Source organism: Rousettus aegyptiacus, unplaced genomic scaffold (genome assembly GCF_014176215.1).
Source record: "Rousettus aegyptiacus isolate mRouAeg1 unplaced genomic scaffold, mRouAeg1.p scaffold_m13_p_8, whole genome shotgun sequence".
NCBI lineage: Eukaryota > Metazoa > Chordata > Mammalia > Chiroptera > Pteropodidae > Rousettus > Rousettus aegyptiacus.
Window position 1 is genome coordinate 8,477,457 of NW_023416311.1, and position 16,804 is coordinate 8,494,260.

Genomic DNA, 16,804 nt, shown 5'->3' on the forward strand with positions numbered 1-16,804 from the left:
TGCTGTCTACACTGGGGACTTCCCGGACTCGGACGCTCTGCGAACAGGGATAGGAATGCTTCTGATTCAGCACTGTGTCCTCAAAAACCACTCTGAGGACAAGTGGCCTCTTGGCTGGGCTATGGGGAGAGGCCCTGGACCACTCTGTCGCCTGGTTGGCCCTCCAAGGATGCCGCCCCTGGCAGATTGTGGCCAGACCCTGTGGGTGGAGAGTCTGCTGAGCAGGCAGCACTGGGTCACCACTCCAGGATGACGTCACCCTGAACACTGGCTGAAGGGCACCCGTCTCAATAAAACCCGCCTGCCTTCTTCCATCCTTGGCTGCCCATCCGGTACGGCTCGGTAAGATGCCAGGCAGATGTTGGAACCATCTGGGTAGGCCTGCCCCTACAGGGCACATGAAAACCCCGTGTCCTCCGGATGGACCCCCGGGAGGCTGAGGGGTGACCTGGAAGTTCGGCATCGAGAGAGAAGTGAATGAACGGTGGTCCTCTCGCCACCTGCCGCCCCAGCTCGTGGGCCCGGGGGCGGAGCTGGCTCCTGGGGCCGGGCACCTGTGACGGGGAGGAGCACATGAGCTCTGCCGCTGTCTCCTTCTGGGCAGCAGCAGCTGGGCCCTTGGTTAAGAGGGAAGCGTAAGCTGCCTGACGGGCCAGCCCTGCAGCAGGAGGTCAGTGATTTCAGTGTCTGCAGAGATTCGAACAGGCAGGCTGGGCCTCGTAAAAAACGGAGACTCACACGTTGGCCTCCATATACCCCCCGGGGACGCACCGAACAGGAGCAGACCCCAGGGATGGCCCAACCATCACTTATCGCCTGGAACTGCCTGGCTACCCGACAGCCAGGCCAACAGCCCCTGCGTTCCTGATACAAGAGGACAGACATGTCAATTGCACGTGTGCAGAGGATGGTGGGGGTAGGGACAGAGGGGCTAAAGGGGCCAAGATAAAAGAAACCGGCACAGTGTAGACCCCGAGCCTTGGGGGAGGCGCGAGCCCGAGCCCCAGGCGCCATGCTCAGGGAGACATCCGCACATGTGGCCCGATTCTGATAATATGGCTCATTGGTGGTTTCAGTTTTATGCAAAGAAGTATATGGCTCATTTGTTCAGTTATTGGCAGTGACGTCTTAAAAATGAAAGAAAGGTGAACATAGCTACGGTAGGAAGAGGCTTTTCAACTAAAATGCAATCGTAAGTATACGTGTAAGGGGGTGCACACAACGCAGACACAGAAGCGTGCACATGCAGGCGGCACGTGTATGCACACACGAGCACACAGACACACAACCCTGCGCTCGGGCCCCACGAGCCATCATGAGACCAGGCTTCAGAGGGAGGCTCAGAGTTGTTCTTGGCTTCTGGAGAAATCTCCGCCTGAATTATTTCCCAGATACGAGCCTGGGAACGGCAGTGACAACTGCCTGGATGTGCAGCCATCCTTAAATCGGGCTCAGAAATAGCTCAGAACCGGGGGTGGGGTGGGGGTGGGGTCAGCTCCCCCCAGCCGGAGAAGAGTAGGTGTCGCCTGGAGGAGGGTCTGAGTGAGCTGGCTCGAGGGTGACCTTGCTGCCTGGACCTTGTGAATGTCGAAAGGTGACGGAGGTAATGGGTGCTTGGGATGGGGGCGGGGGTACAGGCAGGCTGAGGCGTGGAGACCACACCAGCTTAACCCTTTGCTGAGCTTCTGCAAACTCTGGAGTGGCGTGGGCACCAAGGAGATCTCTGCCTCTGGAACTGAGGGGACAGTAGAAGCCAGGGGCCCTCGATTTCCCTGGCACTGAGGTAGCTCGTGCCCTGACATACTGCTTTTGTTATGACCCATTAACCCACAGCTTAAAACAGTTTGGTCAGGCGCTCTGATATATATAATGGGGGAGGACTCTGGATGGGACCTTGCAAGAACAGCAAAGGACACAGAGGGTCCCCGAATGGGGGTGCGAACTGGGGCCCTGCGCACCCATGCGGTCCTGCAGCTGGGGTGTGAAGCCTCACATACTCTCGAGGCCATCGCCACCGTCCGTGCTCGGGTCCTGCTGCTCAGACTGCATTCTGGGGCTATGCTGTTCAAGAAGTAGCCTGACGTCTTTACTCCTGGGATCGTATGCAGCTCAGTGAGGCACTCCCGGCAGCTGAGAGCACGGGGTGTCGGGGGGGACACCCACTCAAACATCCCATTCCAGGGTCTCTCTGCACTGCGCTGGCACTTGCATAAATTGCAGGAGGGCAAGACATGACCCTCGCATGTCCTGCCAGGCTGTCGAAGGCAGCAAGGTGCACCGTGGTCACAGACAACTGTACCGCACCAAATGTTTAAAGAGGAAACTGGTATGTTATGGAAGAAAAAAAATTAGCAAGGACATGGTTCTTTGGCCAGGCTTCAAGCACTGGCATCCGGAAGCACCTTCCTCGTGACACATAAGACTTCGGAGGTGATGAGAGGGTGGATTCAGGCTGGGCCTGCCGTCCGTCCCCTCCAGCTGTGCGGTCAGGGAGGGCCTTCAGCGGGCCAGCCTGCAAAAGGAGTGGTTCCCACCCTGCGGGGGGCTAACCCAGCTGGCCTGTGGGCAGCATCGTGTTAGAGTGAGCACGGAACCCCGAGGGGCAGGGTCCCCAAACACAGCGGCGAGGAGGAGCTGGGCGTCAGCAGTCTCGGCGTCAAGAGATTACAGGGTTCCCCGAAGTTCCCCCACGTCGTGTCCCACGGCCAATACCTGTCGGGCTCTGGGCAACAGAGGGGGTGGACGATGCGCTGGCACCTCCTGAGTCGCAGTGGCTGGTGCTGCCGCTGCCGCTGGGGCTCCCGCTGGCCGGAGGTGACGGGGAGGACAGCGATGGCGAGCTGTGCTGGTTTATGCACTGGGCCACGGCAAAGCCTGCAAGGCAAGGTGGTGACGTGACCAAGTGGGAGGAAAGAAGCAGGCCTGGCAGGAGCGGGTGCATCTGCCCCAACTGTGCGCGGGGCCCTGTGGGCCGGACCCCCGCCTCGAAAGTGGGGCTGGGGCCTGCCTGTAAAAGCCACGCTAACCAACCTAAACCCGGATCCCTGAAAGTCTGGGTCGGCTCTGCAGGGAGCTGACCTCGCCGGCCACGAGACTGACCTGGACACACTTTAAAGCTGTTTCAAGGAAAAGGGGGCAGCCGGCCACAGAGCTGTAAATCTGAGTGCCTGATGCTGGCTCAGCAACGTGCTGCCGTGCCCTTGAAAGGGACGCTCAGCCTTGGAGCTTCAGGGGCGAAGTCCTGGCGAAGTTCCCACCGAGACGTGAGCAGCCTCGTGGGAAAATCACGGGGCCTCAGCTGATGCACCGAGCTCTGCCAAAGGCAGAGCAGGAGGGGTGAGCCCCCCAGACCCCCTCCGCCGGAGAACGCGTCCTGCCCCGGCGGGGTCTGGCCAGTCTGGTGCGAGAGAAACCAAGGCTCCGTCACGGTTACGCAGCACAGGACGACATTTTTGCCGACGACGGTGGTCCCCCGCGATTATCACGGAGCCGAGAAATTCCTGTTGCTTAGTGAGCGACACGGTCACAGCTGTCACGGCCACAAGTTCGTGACTCACGTGTGTGTGACGATGCTGGAGCACACGAACCTGCTGTGCTGCCGGCTGCACAAATCACGCGCAGTGTGCACCACCTGAGGACGATCGCGCACGGCCAAGGGGCTACCGTTCACGCATTTACCTCACTGTACTTTTTGTTGTTACTTTATTCCTTTTATCGTATTTCGGAGTGTACTCCTTCTATGTACATAAACAAAGTTAAATGTAAAACGGCGCCGTGCTACGCGGGCAGCAGCCTCGCACGCCTCGCGTTTACCTCTCGACTGTGTCGTCTTCTCTTGTGCCTGAGTTGACCTCGTGCCGTGTCGTTCCGGCCTGCGGCCCCGGAGCGGCGGCCCACGTCGCACAGCCGGGCGTGCGGCCGGCCGCGCCAGCTAGGCTTGTGCTAGCGCCGTCCATGATGCTCGCATGACGACCTCACGACGCGTCTCTCAGAACGTGCCCCTGTCGCTAAGCGGCGCGTGACTCACAGTACGGTCCACACAACCCTCAGAGACACTCTGGGCTTGGAGCCGGGACAACACACTTCTGGGGACCGTGGCCTTCCCGGGACGGGGGAGTGGGCGAGCCCCATGATCTGGCGACGCTTAGACGTGGGCCAACCCCACTTCCCCGTGCAGAGGCACGGGGACACGTGCCCAAGGCCACCGTCCCACCGCTCGCTGGGGGAGCCATCGCCCACTTCTCATCGCCCCGCTGTAGAGGGGGGACGACGGGAGGGCGTCCATCAAACTCCTACACGGGGCGTGGCGGGCGGTGTGCTCTTTTTGACGAAGCGAGGCCCTTCCACACAAGCTCACGAGGGAGCGCCTTTTCCACAGGACGTGCGCCTTCTGCAGACTGTGACATCTGTCCTTTTTACAGTCTGCTTTCCTCTTCTTGTTTTGCCAAATAGATTATCTTTATTGGGTACCCACTGAACAAGAAATATACTGAATATACTGAGCTAAAGTTCATGTTGAAAGGTTCGGTCTGATAAAAACAGAGGCATTAATCCTTGACGCCTGCTTTCCTGAAGCGTGGGCCACGGCTTCTGATTTTATTCACCACATACACGGAAGCAGATGCCTCGCGGACAAGCCCAGCAGCCCGTGCAGACCACGGTGGTTCCGGCTCCAGGCAGGGCCATGGGAACGGTGCTCTGTGGCCCTGCTGCTTCTGCCCTGTAAGTCAGATTGGGGTGCAGGAGGGGGGGCAAGTCCTCCTTCTGGCTGAGAGAGGGACCCCAACCTTCCTTGCCAGTTACATCAAGCCTCCCTGCTTCCTGAGCGCACTCACCCCGGCCAGCTCCAAACCTCGTTCACTTCACCTGCTTGAATGTCACACAGTCCAGCTCCCGCTGACACTTCTTCCAGAAGGTTCCCTAGAACCTGACCTCACCCTTTCTCGACTCAGGAAGGTGGCAGAGTGTGGAGCAGGGGGTCAGCGGACTGGGGCACAGTGACTGGTAGGTAGAGTTTTACTGGCACAGCCATGGTCCTTTGCTTATGTACCACCCGTGGCTGCTTTTCGGCTTTACCAGCGGCGCTGAGCATTTGCCATAGGAACTGCAGAGCCTGCAAAGTCTGAAGTATTTCACTCTCTGGCCCTAACTGAGCCTGGAAGCAGGGGCTCTGGGGACAGGAAAGCCTGGCTTCTATTCCTGCTCTGCTCGCTTACCGGCCATGGGACCCTGGGCAAGTCTGTACTTCCCTCGGCCTCTTCCCTTCACCTGCTGGTGTGTGGGCACAGGGCCTGGCTGAGGGTGTGTGTGTGTGTGCGTGTGCAAGGGGACCTGCCGCTCTATCCCCTCTTAGGACTTAGTGGGAACACACCTGGCCACCACAGAGGGGCTATTTTGTACCAATGTTTGCGTGAAGTTATCTTTGTCTATGGATCAGCTCCTGGGAGCCGGGTCTCCATTCATACCCCAGCCAGGCCCTTCTGGTTTGGGGGGATGCAATGGCAGGCAGATGTGAGGCCTGGTGGGAGCACCAAGGGTGAATTCGCCAGCCCCTCTTTTGTAGAGGAGGCTACTCCCCACCCCCGCCGTCGGCTCAGCGTGCTGGAGTTCTCGGGAAGAGGCGTGGTGCCGCGCACTGCGCGCGTGGTGGGGGCCTCAGATGGACTGTGACAGAGAGCCAGGAGGCTCCCCGGGCGACCGGCCACAGCCCCACACAACCCGCTGCAGAGCTGCTCGCTGCTTAATCACTCCGAGTGGTAAACCCTCGAGTTCACAAGCTGTTTACTTGCCTCGAAAACGAATCGCCCCTCAACAAATCAAAACATCAGGACAGCTTTTCCCGAGTCGTGTGTTTATCACAGCCACGAACAGCGGGGCCTGCGAGGGTGGGAACAGAGTTGAGGCTAAGCCTCTCGCCCTCCCGACAATGCCTCAGCCCGAGTCGCTGAATGATGGGGCTGTCACCAAGGCGGTCACTCACCCCTCTCTTAAGACATATGTCTTCTCTCTCAAGCTCTATAATGCCCTGCTTTATTACCGTAAGACTTCTCGGTGGGGGCCTGGGGGCAGCAGACGAGATGCTGAAGCCGCAGTCAGGCCACCAGAGTTCCTTCACTGTGGGAATGGACAGAGGGTCAAGCCATAGGTTGCCAGTAAATACTGCACACCATTTGTATGCGCTGAGAGTTAAATAGAAAAAAAAGCCACCGACCTCTGATTCCACCCGTTTGCAGGGTCTAGCTGAGTGGAGGAGACTAAACACGCCTCTCCCTCGCCTGCTGCTACTAGAAACCCACCTCCTTCTTTCCCCACTTTCTGGCTCCCGCCCCCCACGTCCCCTACCCCATCAATAGCACTGGAAAGCCAGAAAGGCTAGACAACGTGGGGTTTTTTGTTTTTTGTTTTTGCCAGGTGCCCAGACTCTCCCTGCACTTTCAAGGGGCTGCTTCTCAAATAGAGGTGAGCACTTCGAGTCACTATGATAGGTCAGAGGGTCAGGAGGTCTCCGCAGGAAACTCAGCACAAGGGCCTGTGACCGCAGCGCCTGCCCCGTTCTTGGGGCCTTCTGGGCTTGAGTCAAGAACCATGGGCTGCCTAGTACTTGCACACACATCGACGAGCCAGAGGTCACGGCACAAGGCGACAGGCAAAGAGGCCTCCCTGAGATCTTTTCTGGCAGATAACATTCTTGGCTCTCCCCAAGTTTGTCTCAAGCAAAAATCATGAAATGTGTATCGAAGGTCATGTGGATTTTCACACAACCTAAGTGATTCCACACCCAGAAATTTAGAGGGGAGCTGCGGAAGGCACGGTGGGTGAATTCACGTAGTGAACCACACGGATGTCCAAAGCACTGGTGTGGACAACAGGCGCCTGGAGACGACCGGAAGCTCCAACAATTAGAGAGAGGCCAGGTGAATTCTAACACGTCTCCATGACGAAATCCTCTGCTGCGGCTAAGAATGCTATAAAAGACGATACGGTATAGAGGGAAACGTTCAAGACGTGATAAATGAAAAAAAGAGTTTAGAAAACACATGTTCCGCATACTTCCACTGTGGCAAAAGAAGATAAATAAAATGCAGGCTCTGCCTCCCTCCTTGAAACGGAGCAGGAGAGACAGGCTGGAGGGATCGGAACTGAGTCGCAGGAGAACCCAGCGGTTTTGTTACGGTGAGTTTTATTTTTATTTTTAGTGCTTGCCTAAATTTTCCAGGAGTCCAACTATGACTATTATTTTAAACAAGGAAAAAAAAGGGAGGCTGAAGGAAGGGACGCAAGGCTGCCTGGGAGTTGTCTCAAGCTCCCGGGTCCCTAACACACCCTTAGGATCTATGCTGGTCTCCAGAGCTCTCCCCCTGGGACTCACAAAGAGCCTCCCCAAAGCCAGGACGAGGCACGGTGCTCCGGAAGCAGGTAGACCTGTGCTAATTGCAAACCACGTCCCCCACTTTCCAGGGTCCCCGGTTTCCCAGGGGTGCGCCGGGTCTTCCTGCTGCCCTCTGGCCTCATTCTGCCAGTTATTCCGGGAAGATGAACTCATGAGTAAGTCTCTGGCATTTGTCAAGTACAAAAATACAACAAAAAGATCAGCCTTCTACTCGAGGCCCACTGATAGAAGGAGCACTAGGCTGGGAGTCAGGAGCCCAAGCTCAAGTCCTAACTCTGCCCAAATGCCTTTGTGACCTTGGGCAAGCCCCCTCTTCTCTATTGGTGAGGATCTCTTGGCTTAAGTGGTCACAGTTTTCTTTTCACCTTTACATCTGGATCTTATTTGAGCTCTATGAGAAGCCACGAAAAAGTGCATCCAAATATACTGTGTATACACCCTTTCTCTTTGGGTGGCACGCGCCCTAAAGCCTTCCCGTGGAGAGCCAGGACCTGGAGCTGACCAATGGGCAGGCCAGGGGCTTGTGGATGTGATATGCTTGGCTCACATCACGTTTGTGTCTGTTTTAGGTAACACCATTTACACACTGGAAGACTTTACATACAAATCTGAAGTTTTGGCTTTTTATAACATAGAAAGATCTGGCATGACTGAGCCCCATTCTCACGCAGAAGCAACTGGTGGGGAGCGAGCGAGTTACTCCTCTCTGCGGGCATTTCAGTTGCTAATCTCTGTTATTGATCCTTAGATTCTTGGTCAAAAACACAGGACTCAAGGAAGTTCCAACGCCCAGAGACCGTTTGTGTCAGCTGCCTCCTCAAACCCTACACCCCAGAATCACTGGGCGAACACGTCGGGATGGGGCCACCTGCCTCTGGCAGCCTGGGCGGAGCCTCAGACTGTGTGACAAGAACCACTTTCTCTCTGCCTCGGCTGGGCTGTTCCCTCAGTCTGGAATTCCCTCTTGCCTCTTTATGGTTTTCACAAATCCCTTCCCTACCCTTTGTGGCTCACTCGGCTCGCGGCTAGCTTGGGCAAGCGTTTCCACAGCTGGCGGGATTAACCGTGTGCTCCCCTGTGCTCCTGCAGCTTGCCATATCCACCCTGGGGCCTCAACGGCTGTATAGGAATTGGCCTTCTCAGGTAAGGTGTAAGAAACTTGACTAAAAAGATGCTTTGCTATTTCATGCAGTGACCATCATCACTCTCACAGCGAGCACCTGGAATCCTCTGGGGTCGAGAAGGTTTTGGATAGCGTTTCTGATACCGTGAGCTGTCTCCCCGAACCCATCCCCCTCCATCTGCTGTTATGGAATCTGGTAGCTAGGCATGGCCATGTGACTAGGTTGTGGCCAATGAGTTAGAAATGAAAGTGGAGTGTTAGACTTCCAAGAAAGGCTTCTTAAAAGGGAAGATGTGTGCCTTCTTCCATTCTGCTTCCTGAAACGTGGATATTTTGGGTGGAACTCCAGCAGCCATCTTGCGCCATGAGGACGAATCGCATATTAGGGGGCGCTGAGGCGGCGGAGAATTGAGCAGGGAGGAGCTTGGGCCCCTGATGCCTTTGTGGAGCCCCTGTCTACACCTTCACCTAGGTTTCCTCCATCTGAGGGAAATAAGGGAAATAAACTTCTCTTTGGGGTTTTTCTTTACTGTGTCATGGAATCTCGTCTTAACTGACAGTCGTGAAAAAGCTTTGTTAACGCAGGGACAGGGACCGGCTGACCCCGGCGCTTCTGCTGGAGGGAACGCTGCCTTGCCCTTCCTGGGGGACATCTGGGAGAGCTGGAGTGAGGACAAAGAGGGGAATGGGCAATTGCGATGGGGAACGCGACGTTCCCATGACCCCTCGATCTTTAGGAAATGCTCCTTCAACTCCTTCCTAATGTTGCAAGTGGATTTTTTTTTTTTTTTTTTTTTTTTTTTTGGTGGAAACCCAGTGAAGGAACAGAGTTCCATCTGGGTTCACGCCGGGTCACACAGATTATGCACGAGGGCCAAGACCTGGAAACAGTGGGGGCCACGGGAGACCACAGGCGAGCATGTGCTCGGGCCAGAGGCCTGGGGGTTTGAGCCAAAGGGTTCCTAAAACTCTGAGGAGCAGGGAGGCCCCAGCTGACCTCTGTGGTCTGCCCGGAGCTTGTGCTGTTTGGCAGATCGCGATTCCTCCGAAGCTACGGGCAGCGCGACTGACGTGCAACTCTCTCAGGTTGCAAATGGGAAGATGTGAAAACGAACTAAGCACGCGGGGGGATCCCACGGGCGCCTTTTCGAGAGCTGAAGCGGCAGGAACCCACTTGGCTTCGAGGTCGCCCGAGGGATTCAGCCCTCTGCTAAACGGCACGACCCTCACCCCGCAGCCTCACCCCTGACAGACGCTCTTCCACATCGCCTGCTTCCAAACCCAAACGCCACAGATGCTAAATACCGAACGCCACTAAAAACACAAGCTAAATGACAAGAGCCCGGCAACAAAAAGTGGGCGGAAAGTTAAAAGTTACGCCAGAAGGACTTCCGGCTTTCCAGCTGTGGGAAGCCGAAGTCACCACCTGGCTCTGTGCTTCCTGGGAGCCAAGACCTCAATGGAAACTGTCCCAGGGGACCTGGCTCTCGAGATACTCCAGTTGATGCGCAAGGTTCCCGTCCTCTCACACCCTCCCAGGCGAGGTCCCCGAAGGCAGCTTCCTGGAAGAGGCAGCTAGCTGCCTGATTGGAGATGGGGCCTCTTTCTGGAAAGATCCTGCCATATCACAGCGCTTTGCAAACTGTTTTCCTCAACTGTGAAACTCTAATCTCTTCACAAGATGGAAATGGAACTGCCCTGGCCGTATGGTGCCTCACGAAAGGCAGCCTTCCCATTACTTCCAGACACCTCTGCAGGTCCCGCCTCTGAAAATCACAGGCACAGCAAGCGGGTACCTCAAAGGCTCGAGCTGGCGGGCTACAAGCTTGGGAACCGCAGGGCTGGATGGGTAAGGCTGCTGAATGAGGAGGGGGCCGGCGGGGAGAGGCTGATCGTCTTCCCATTTGGTTATGACATGGCGCTAAAGAACAGCTCTCTTCTGTCAGGAGAATACACACGGGACCAGGCACATGCAGACTGCGTCAAGGGGACGATAGGGACTGGCAGAGACTGGGGACAGCTCCCCAGCCGCTCCTGACCGCTGCTGCCTGGGAACACGGCCCGGCGTGGCTGCGGTTTCCTGTTCTTCAAGATGGGTATCTAGATTTTTATGCGAAAGCTCCTGATTTTTAAAACTGCTGACAATTTATGTCACATTCCCTTTTTCAACAAGAAGCGTGCGACCTCTGGCAGGCCAAAGCCAGTGCATCTCTTGTCCATGTGGGCCATCAACCATAACCTCTGCTCCAGGCTGAGACCTGGGTGTCATACCCCGAGGCCACCCAGACCAAGCTCCTGCTGTGTGGGGCTTCCCAGCCTGAAGCACATGACTCCTAGTCATTTAAGTTTCAGACAGATGTGCTTCAAAAAAGTCCAGTTCTCAAGAGATCTCTTTTAGGAAAACCTCTAAGATTCAGAGGGGAGAGCTAGCTGTCTGCCCTAAGAGAAAGCGACAGTTATTTATACTTGTTCCATACTGAAAAGCAGAAAAATAAAACCCACCAAGGGCTGATTCAGAAGCAACCCACATGTTTCTGACAGTCTCTGACCTGAATGAGGACCGTAGGGCCGGTGAGGGTGCCCTGAGCTCGCCTTCCATTAGCGAATTCATTCCGCTCGGCCTCAGCTCAGGTTTCCACCATGCAGGGTTCGGAGTTTCTCTCACCACCCCTCAGTGCTGGGAAACAGTAAAAAAAAATCAATCGGCCTCGTGACCCCGCACACAGAACCGAAGACAGCAAGTGTGGCCGCGGCCTTGCTTCTGCCCTCGCCGGCTCCGGCCTCGGCGATGCCCTTTCACCCCCGCTGCAGTCAGCCAGTTCCCTGGGGCGGGGTGGGCCTGAGCCCGGGTCTGCAGCCTGCTGCTGGCTCTGGCCAGACTGCAGCCTGCAGGGTCCACAGGCCACACTGAGGTTTCTCCGCCACGCTTCTCACTGAGAGGCTGGTCCCCACCCCCTGCCCTGGGGCAGTTGAGAGTGACGCTGAGGGCAGTGGGGCCGAGGCCGCTGAGGGGGGCGCCACACCGGAAAAGCCAAACGACCCCGCAACTGGTCAGAGAGCACTGTGTGGGGGAGGGGCGCCGAGGAAGCAGGGGTCAGAGTCACGTCCAGTGACGGCGCACCCACTGGGTCGGGGGAGGCCGGTGTGCTCCCCCAGAACTCTGCACAGCAACGAAGGACTCTACCAACACGGAAACGGCGTTCTGATGGCAGCAACCCTGCCGGCCAACAGGACCCTTGGTGGGGGGGGCCCCCATAGTCCCCTGACTCACTGCCAGCACCCTGAGGCTTAAGGGAATGTAGAAGACTCAGATAGCTGCATAGAGACTGTCCGTCAGTCACCCTTCAGCGAGTCACACACGAGTCACTGTTTCGGGGTTGCGTGCACAAACTCTGGGCTCTAGGGGCAATCTATGGGCTCCCCCAACGTGGTCGCCCTGTGTGATTTCTGATTTTCCTTGTGTGCACGTCCTGTGCAGCCCAAGTGGCAGATCTGCAAATCAGGCGTCTGGGGAAGGAAGGGGCCTTTCTACCGCTTCGCTCGGCTAAGCCTGAGCAGCATCACCACAGGCGACCTCCCAGGTCACTGATGGCCGCGCCTCAAAACGCTTCAAGACTTTTATTTCTGGTTGCTTTTAAAGGGATAACATGTTCAACATATAAAAATAGTTGGGAACTTGCAGAATTTTTTTCTGCCTATATCTCTTTATCCATGGATAAATCCTCTTGGATTTTATGGACTATACTCGAAAACCTGCAGAAAAGAAAAAAACGGTCTTTCAGTATCTCGCTTTCTTTTCGGTGTCGTCTCTCTCCCCGCTTTGCCCCTCAAAGTGTCCGTGCTCCCAAGCGAAGCCCGCCTGAGTGACTGCCACCCACGGGAGAGATCCAAGGTCGGAACGTCCCTGCGGCTGCCAGGGTCCCTCTGGGCCGTGCATGCCGGCCCCGGGCTGAGCCCGGCTGTGCTGGCGACCCCCTGCCGCCTCGGACGCAGGTCCCGCCCAGGCCACAGAGGATGGGCGGGCATGTGGGCATGGGTGGACTGGATCTCTGAGGGTCTCTCAGTGGCACAACCTCGCTCTGGGTTTTTTAAACTGAAGGTTGCCAGGACGTGGCCCTATTCCCAAGGACCTAGGCCCGGCTTCACCCAGCCCTGCCCTCCTCCGATGGCATTACCGTCTATACATTAGGAAGCACAGAGCTCCACAACAGTCTCTCAGCAAAGGCACGAGAAAGCCCATCTGTGGCTGTCTCGGCTGCCTCTCTACCGAGGCAGCAACAAAGGCTGAAAAAGCAGCGAGAGGGAGGTGGGTTAGACAGTTACCGGGCAATGCTTCCAGACGCAGGGGCGGGGTCGCGACCCCACTCCTCTGGTTCCCCGGGGCCAGACCTAGAACTACTGGCCAGGGCTGGGGTGGGTCAGCTACAGCCCTGCTTGCAAAGGACCATCTCCCGAGGTTCTCACAGGCCCCGGGGTTGCCTGATTCTTCCCAGTAAGCCTCATTTCATTGGCCCGCTCTGTGCTCTCAGGCTGGGAGGGGTGAGGCCACATGGTGTGTACCCCACACTGACAGGTGCACCCTGCCTCCCGCGCTGCACAAGTGGTGGTGCATGAAGGGGCCAGGGAATTAGTCTGGATCTTCTGCGAAAGGCACATGCACTCAACACATACTGATGCACCCCAAAAGCAGAATCGTTCACCCGCGCTCGTGGATCCGTTTGTATGTGTTGCCAGGACACAGGTTAGCTTCAGTAGCTGGGCCACGTCACCGAAGCCTCTCCCACTGTGTCTCAACACACTGGCGTTAGGCCAGACTGACAGACGATGACGTGCTATTACACATCATCTGCGAAAAGCACTGGAGATACTATCTGGATCTTCGTGGGTCAGATAGAATCGGGGAGTGTGCGCAAGGCCACACAAAGACGGTGATGGGTCTCGGCTCAGAACGCGCCTTGCAAGCCGTAACTGAGGCTGTTGAGCAGATAGGACTCTGTCAGCTTACATCCTGGCGCACCCGGGGGACACAGGCAGCCTGGCTGTGTACACACAGCTGTCTTCTACAGGGGAGGACACCTGAGAAGAGTAAATACTTGGGTCTGGGCTTGCAGTTCCCACTCCGGGCACAGGACACAGGGGTGAAGTGAGCACACAGGGTCTAGCCACCCCGGGTGGGCATGTGACTTCGCGGGACACACCCTGCAAGCCTACGGCTCTCGCATATAAAGTGGGGTAACAAAAACACACCCCGGGGGCCCGGAAGGGCTGAACGAGGTTATAGAGCTTCAAAGTTCAGTTAGGGTGAGCTGTCTTGATGACTTAACTGTCATTTATGGTACCATGAACTAGGGTCCGATGAGCTAAGAACAGGGGACTTTCATTTTTCTAAGTGTCTTTACCCATGGGAGGATGAGGCAGAAGGAATGGCTCTGTTCTTTAAAGAAAACAACACGAGGCAAAATTCTTCCTCAGTTTCACATTATGGCTCAAGGCTTTTGGAGTTAATAAACAGAGCTTTTCTAAAGTAATTTTAAATATCTAAGTTTAAGAGATTTCTATGAAAACAGTAGGTGAGAAAATAGAGTTCTTGTTATTGTCACCGCAATTCTTTTGTGTCTGGGTTCAAGACACATGTGACTATGTGCTGTTTGTTAGTATTTCTTCGCTAGAGAGTTGAATAATTAGGTTTCGGAATCGTATAAAATTGCCCACATTCCACCAACATGACCCCCACGAAAACGGCAAACGCATATGGCTCAATTTACCACAAACTTGCCTCTCTCAGAGATCTCCACCGAAAAGAATTCACGGAGGGAGCAGAGGGAAACCAGCCAGCTGGGTATTCAAACAAGTAGCTTTCCCTAGTTCTCCCTTCTCGGCTCCCATCTCTCCCTGAGTGTGCTTCTGTGTGTGTCTGCGCACACGTGCGTGCACCCCACTCCCCGGCTGGGGTTTGTCATTTCATTTCCTAAAGGCAGTAGCTTCAACAAAACACTTGGAAACACTTCGCATTTAAGGAGAGCTATGTGTCTTCCCGATGGAAAACGCAGCTTACAGGCCTCGAAGGGGCTTCTCGGAGGCTCGCCGGTGGGACCCGTTTTCCCTCTGTGCCTCCTTGCAAACGCTAAGCTAATGTGTTTGACGTTAAAATCATCCTGGCTATTCTGCATTTGTAGTTTTGACTTTTTTTTTTTTTAGTATTATTAATATTTCATCATAAAAGTATTGATTTCCTTTAACTAAGAGACTTTAAAGTTTGCTGCATCCTTAAGCATGATTTTATTATGTCTTGGGGCCAAATGTTTTTCCCTCCTCCCCCAAGGAATGCTTTTCCTTTTATATAATGTGTCAAGGAGAAAAAAGGAATTGATTCACAGAGTTCTGCATTATAGGCAACTTTTAAGAAACGTACCCAGTAGGTATGGTGGATAGAGACATTTCCTAAACAAGATCTCAGTGTCTCATCGTTAAGCCTTTTTATCTGTTGCGGGTAAGAACCAAAGCACGAAGTTTTATTAAAATACAAGATAGTTCCAGGAGAGGCTAATGTGGGAAAATTAAGACAACCCTGGACATGACCTCAAAGCTTAGACGCTCCTTGCAAGTGCTCCAGGATTCTTAAAACCCCCGTTTGCACATTGTCATGTCCCTTCAAGAAAGCCAACAGAAAACAAGAAGAAATGCGGCTGGTGCAGGGTTGCCTAGAAGAGGCTCTGTTTACCTCCTGGATCTAAAGTACTGGCGTCAGATGCCAGCTCCTGGGCTAGGGAGAGAACGCCCGGTTTTACAGAACCCGTCCAGGAAGTGGGCGGAGGGCAGTAACTGGCAGCCCAAACGAAGCGCTCTGAAATGTTTAAATATTGAACATCCTTTCTCCTTCCTCCACATTCATTATTAACTTGGACCCGCATCGCTGTCTACATTGACCATTTCTTCCCCAAGAATCCAAGAAACAACGGACAATGCTCGGGGTGGCTGGCGGGGTGTGGGGCTGAGATTCGGGTCTCTTTCTTTCATACCCTTGCTGGAAATCCTTTACGGTCAGCCCCACGTTTTCAGAGCCATGAATTCCTGGAAACGTCTCAGCCTTTCAATGACCCCTGGCGCCCGACTGCAGATGATTAGTGCCCCAAATATTGACAGCCTGGACGTTCCTCCCCTCCCAAACAGAGGGAGGATGCATGAAGGATGCTGTCGCCACCGGACAAGGGAGGCTGCGGAAACGTCATTCGGACAAGCGCTTTATTGTCTGGGACACACGCGCGTCCCTCGGCTTCGCCCAGGTAGAAACAATGCCATGATGTCATGCGAATGTCAGAAGTGCCCGTCTAAAAAAATAATCTCGTCTACAGCCACCAGAGGTTCTTTGCTCAGACAACTGGGAGGGGGACTGGCGAGGGACCTGCCCTGTCACACGCGGCAGCCTGGGCCAGCAGCCAAACAAACACAGAGCCCGGGTCATCGTCATTCCTTGTAAAGATGAACATTTGGGACTGGAAATATAAACCAAAATCGTTCCGGAAAACATGGCAACACCTTTTCTTGGGAACAACTGAGGGCGGGTGAGGGTGGCCCATGTGTCATTCCCACGCAGAAACCGGCCACTCTCCTGTCAAGAGGAAGACCCTTTAGGCCTGCTAGCAGGATAAGCTGGTGACAAGCAGTCGTTTTTCCTGGGCTTTTATCTGTTCGAGTGAAACTGTCCCAAATGACCAGCCTGCAGCTCTCACTTTCCTTTAAAAGACAGCACTACATTTGAGATCGATGTTTTCCCCTGAAACGCCAGCTAAATTTATCCTTCCCTGCATCCTGCTCTCTGGCGAGCAGCGCTGGCCCTTGCCCTGCTGAGTGAAGCGTCTGTCTTCCCACGCTGTCCCGAGCAGGAGCGCTCCAGCACCTGGCCCCGTGCTTGAATTCATCATGCACACGACGCCCCCCGGCTCTCTTAGGGATTCTTCCGCTGCCTCATTCTCTGCAGTCCCCCCGAACCAAGCCCCTGCTTCTTGAGTTCTTTATCTGGCCCCAGCTCTCCAGATCTACCCTGAAAAGCCATCGGGTTGGCTCTGTTTGAATGGCTTTGAGAAGCCCCTCCCCAGCCCCCAAAGTAGCTGATGCTCATTATGTAATTGCCTTTCGAGTGGGGTGATGCAGGCTGCCAGGGGCTTTGCGGACTGAACTACACCAAAGAACTTATTTCTCTCTCCTGGTCTCGCTTGGCAAGATGCCCTGTGGATGAAATTGCCCTGACTGATTTAATGCCTGATGCCCAGAGAGCCCAGTAGTTCTGAAAT

General features: G+C 55.1%; 1 protein-coding gene across 6 annotated transcripts in view; it reads right to left on the reverse strand.

The window, feature by feature from the left end:
* The window catches only part of CLEC16A (C-type lectin domain containing 16A), a 199,328-nt gene that overhangs the window by 10,575 nt on the left and 171,949 nt on the right, over window positions 1–16,804 (reverse strand). For 5 of the 6 annotated variants that reach the window (XM_036226100.1, XM_036226098.1, XM_036226099.1 and 2 more), the window contains one exon: window positions 2,713–2,874. In XM_036226100.1, the coding sequence (XP_036081993.1) occupies window positions 2,713–2,874 (162 nt within the window). Of the gene's footprint in view, window positions 1–2,712; window positions 2,875–12,116; window positions 12,267–16,804 lie in introns of those variants that run through there. The other variant, XM_036226102.1, reaches the window with a different exon arrangement.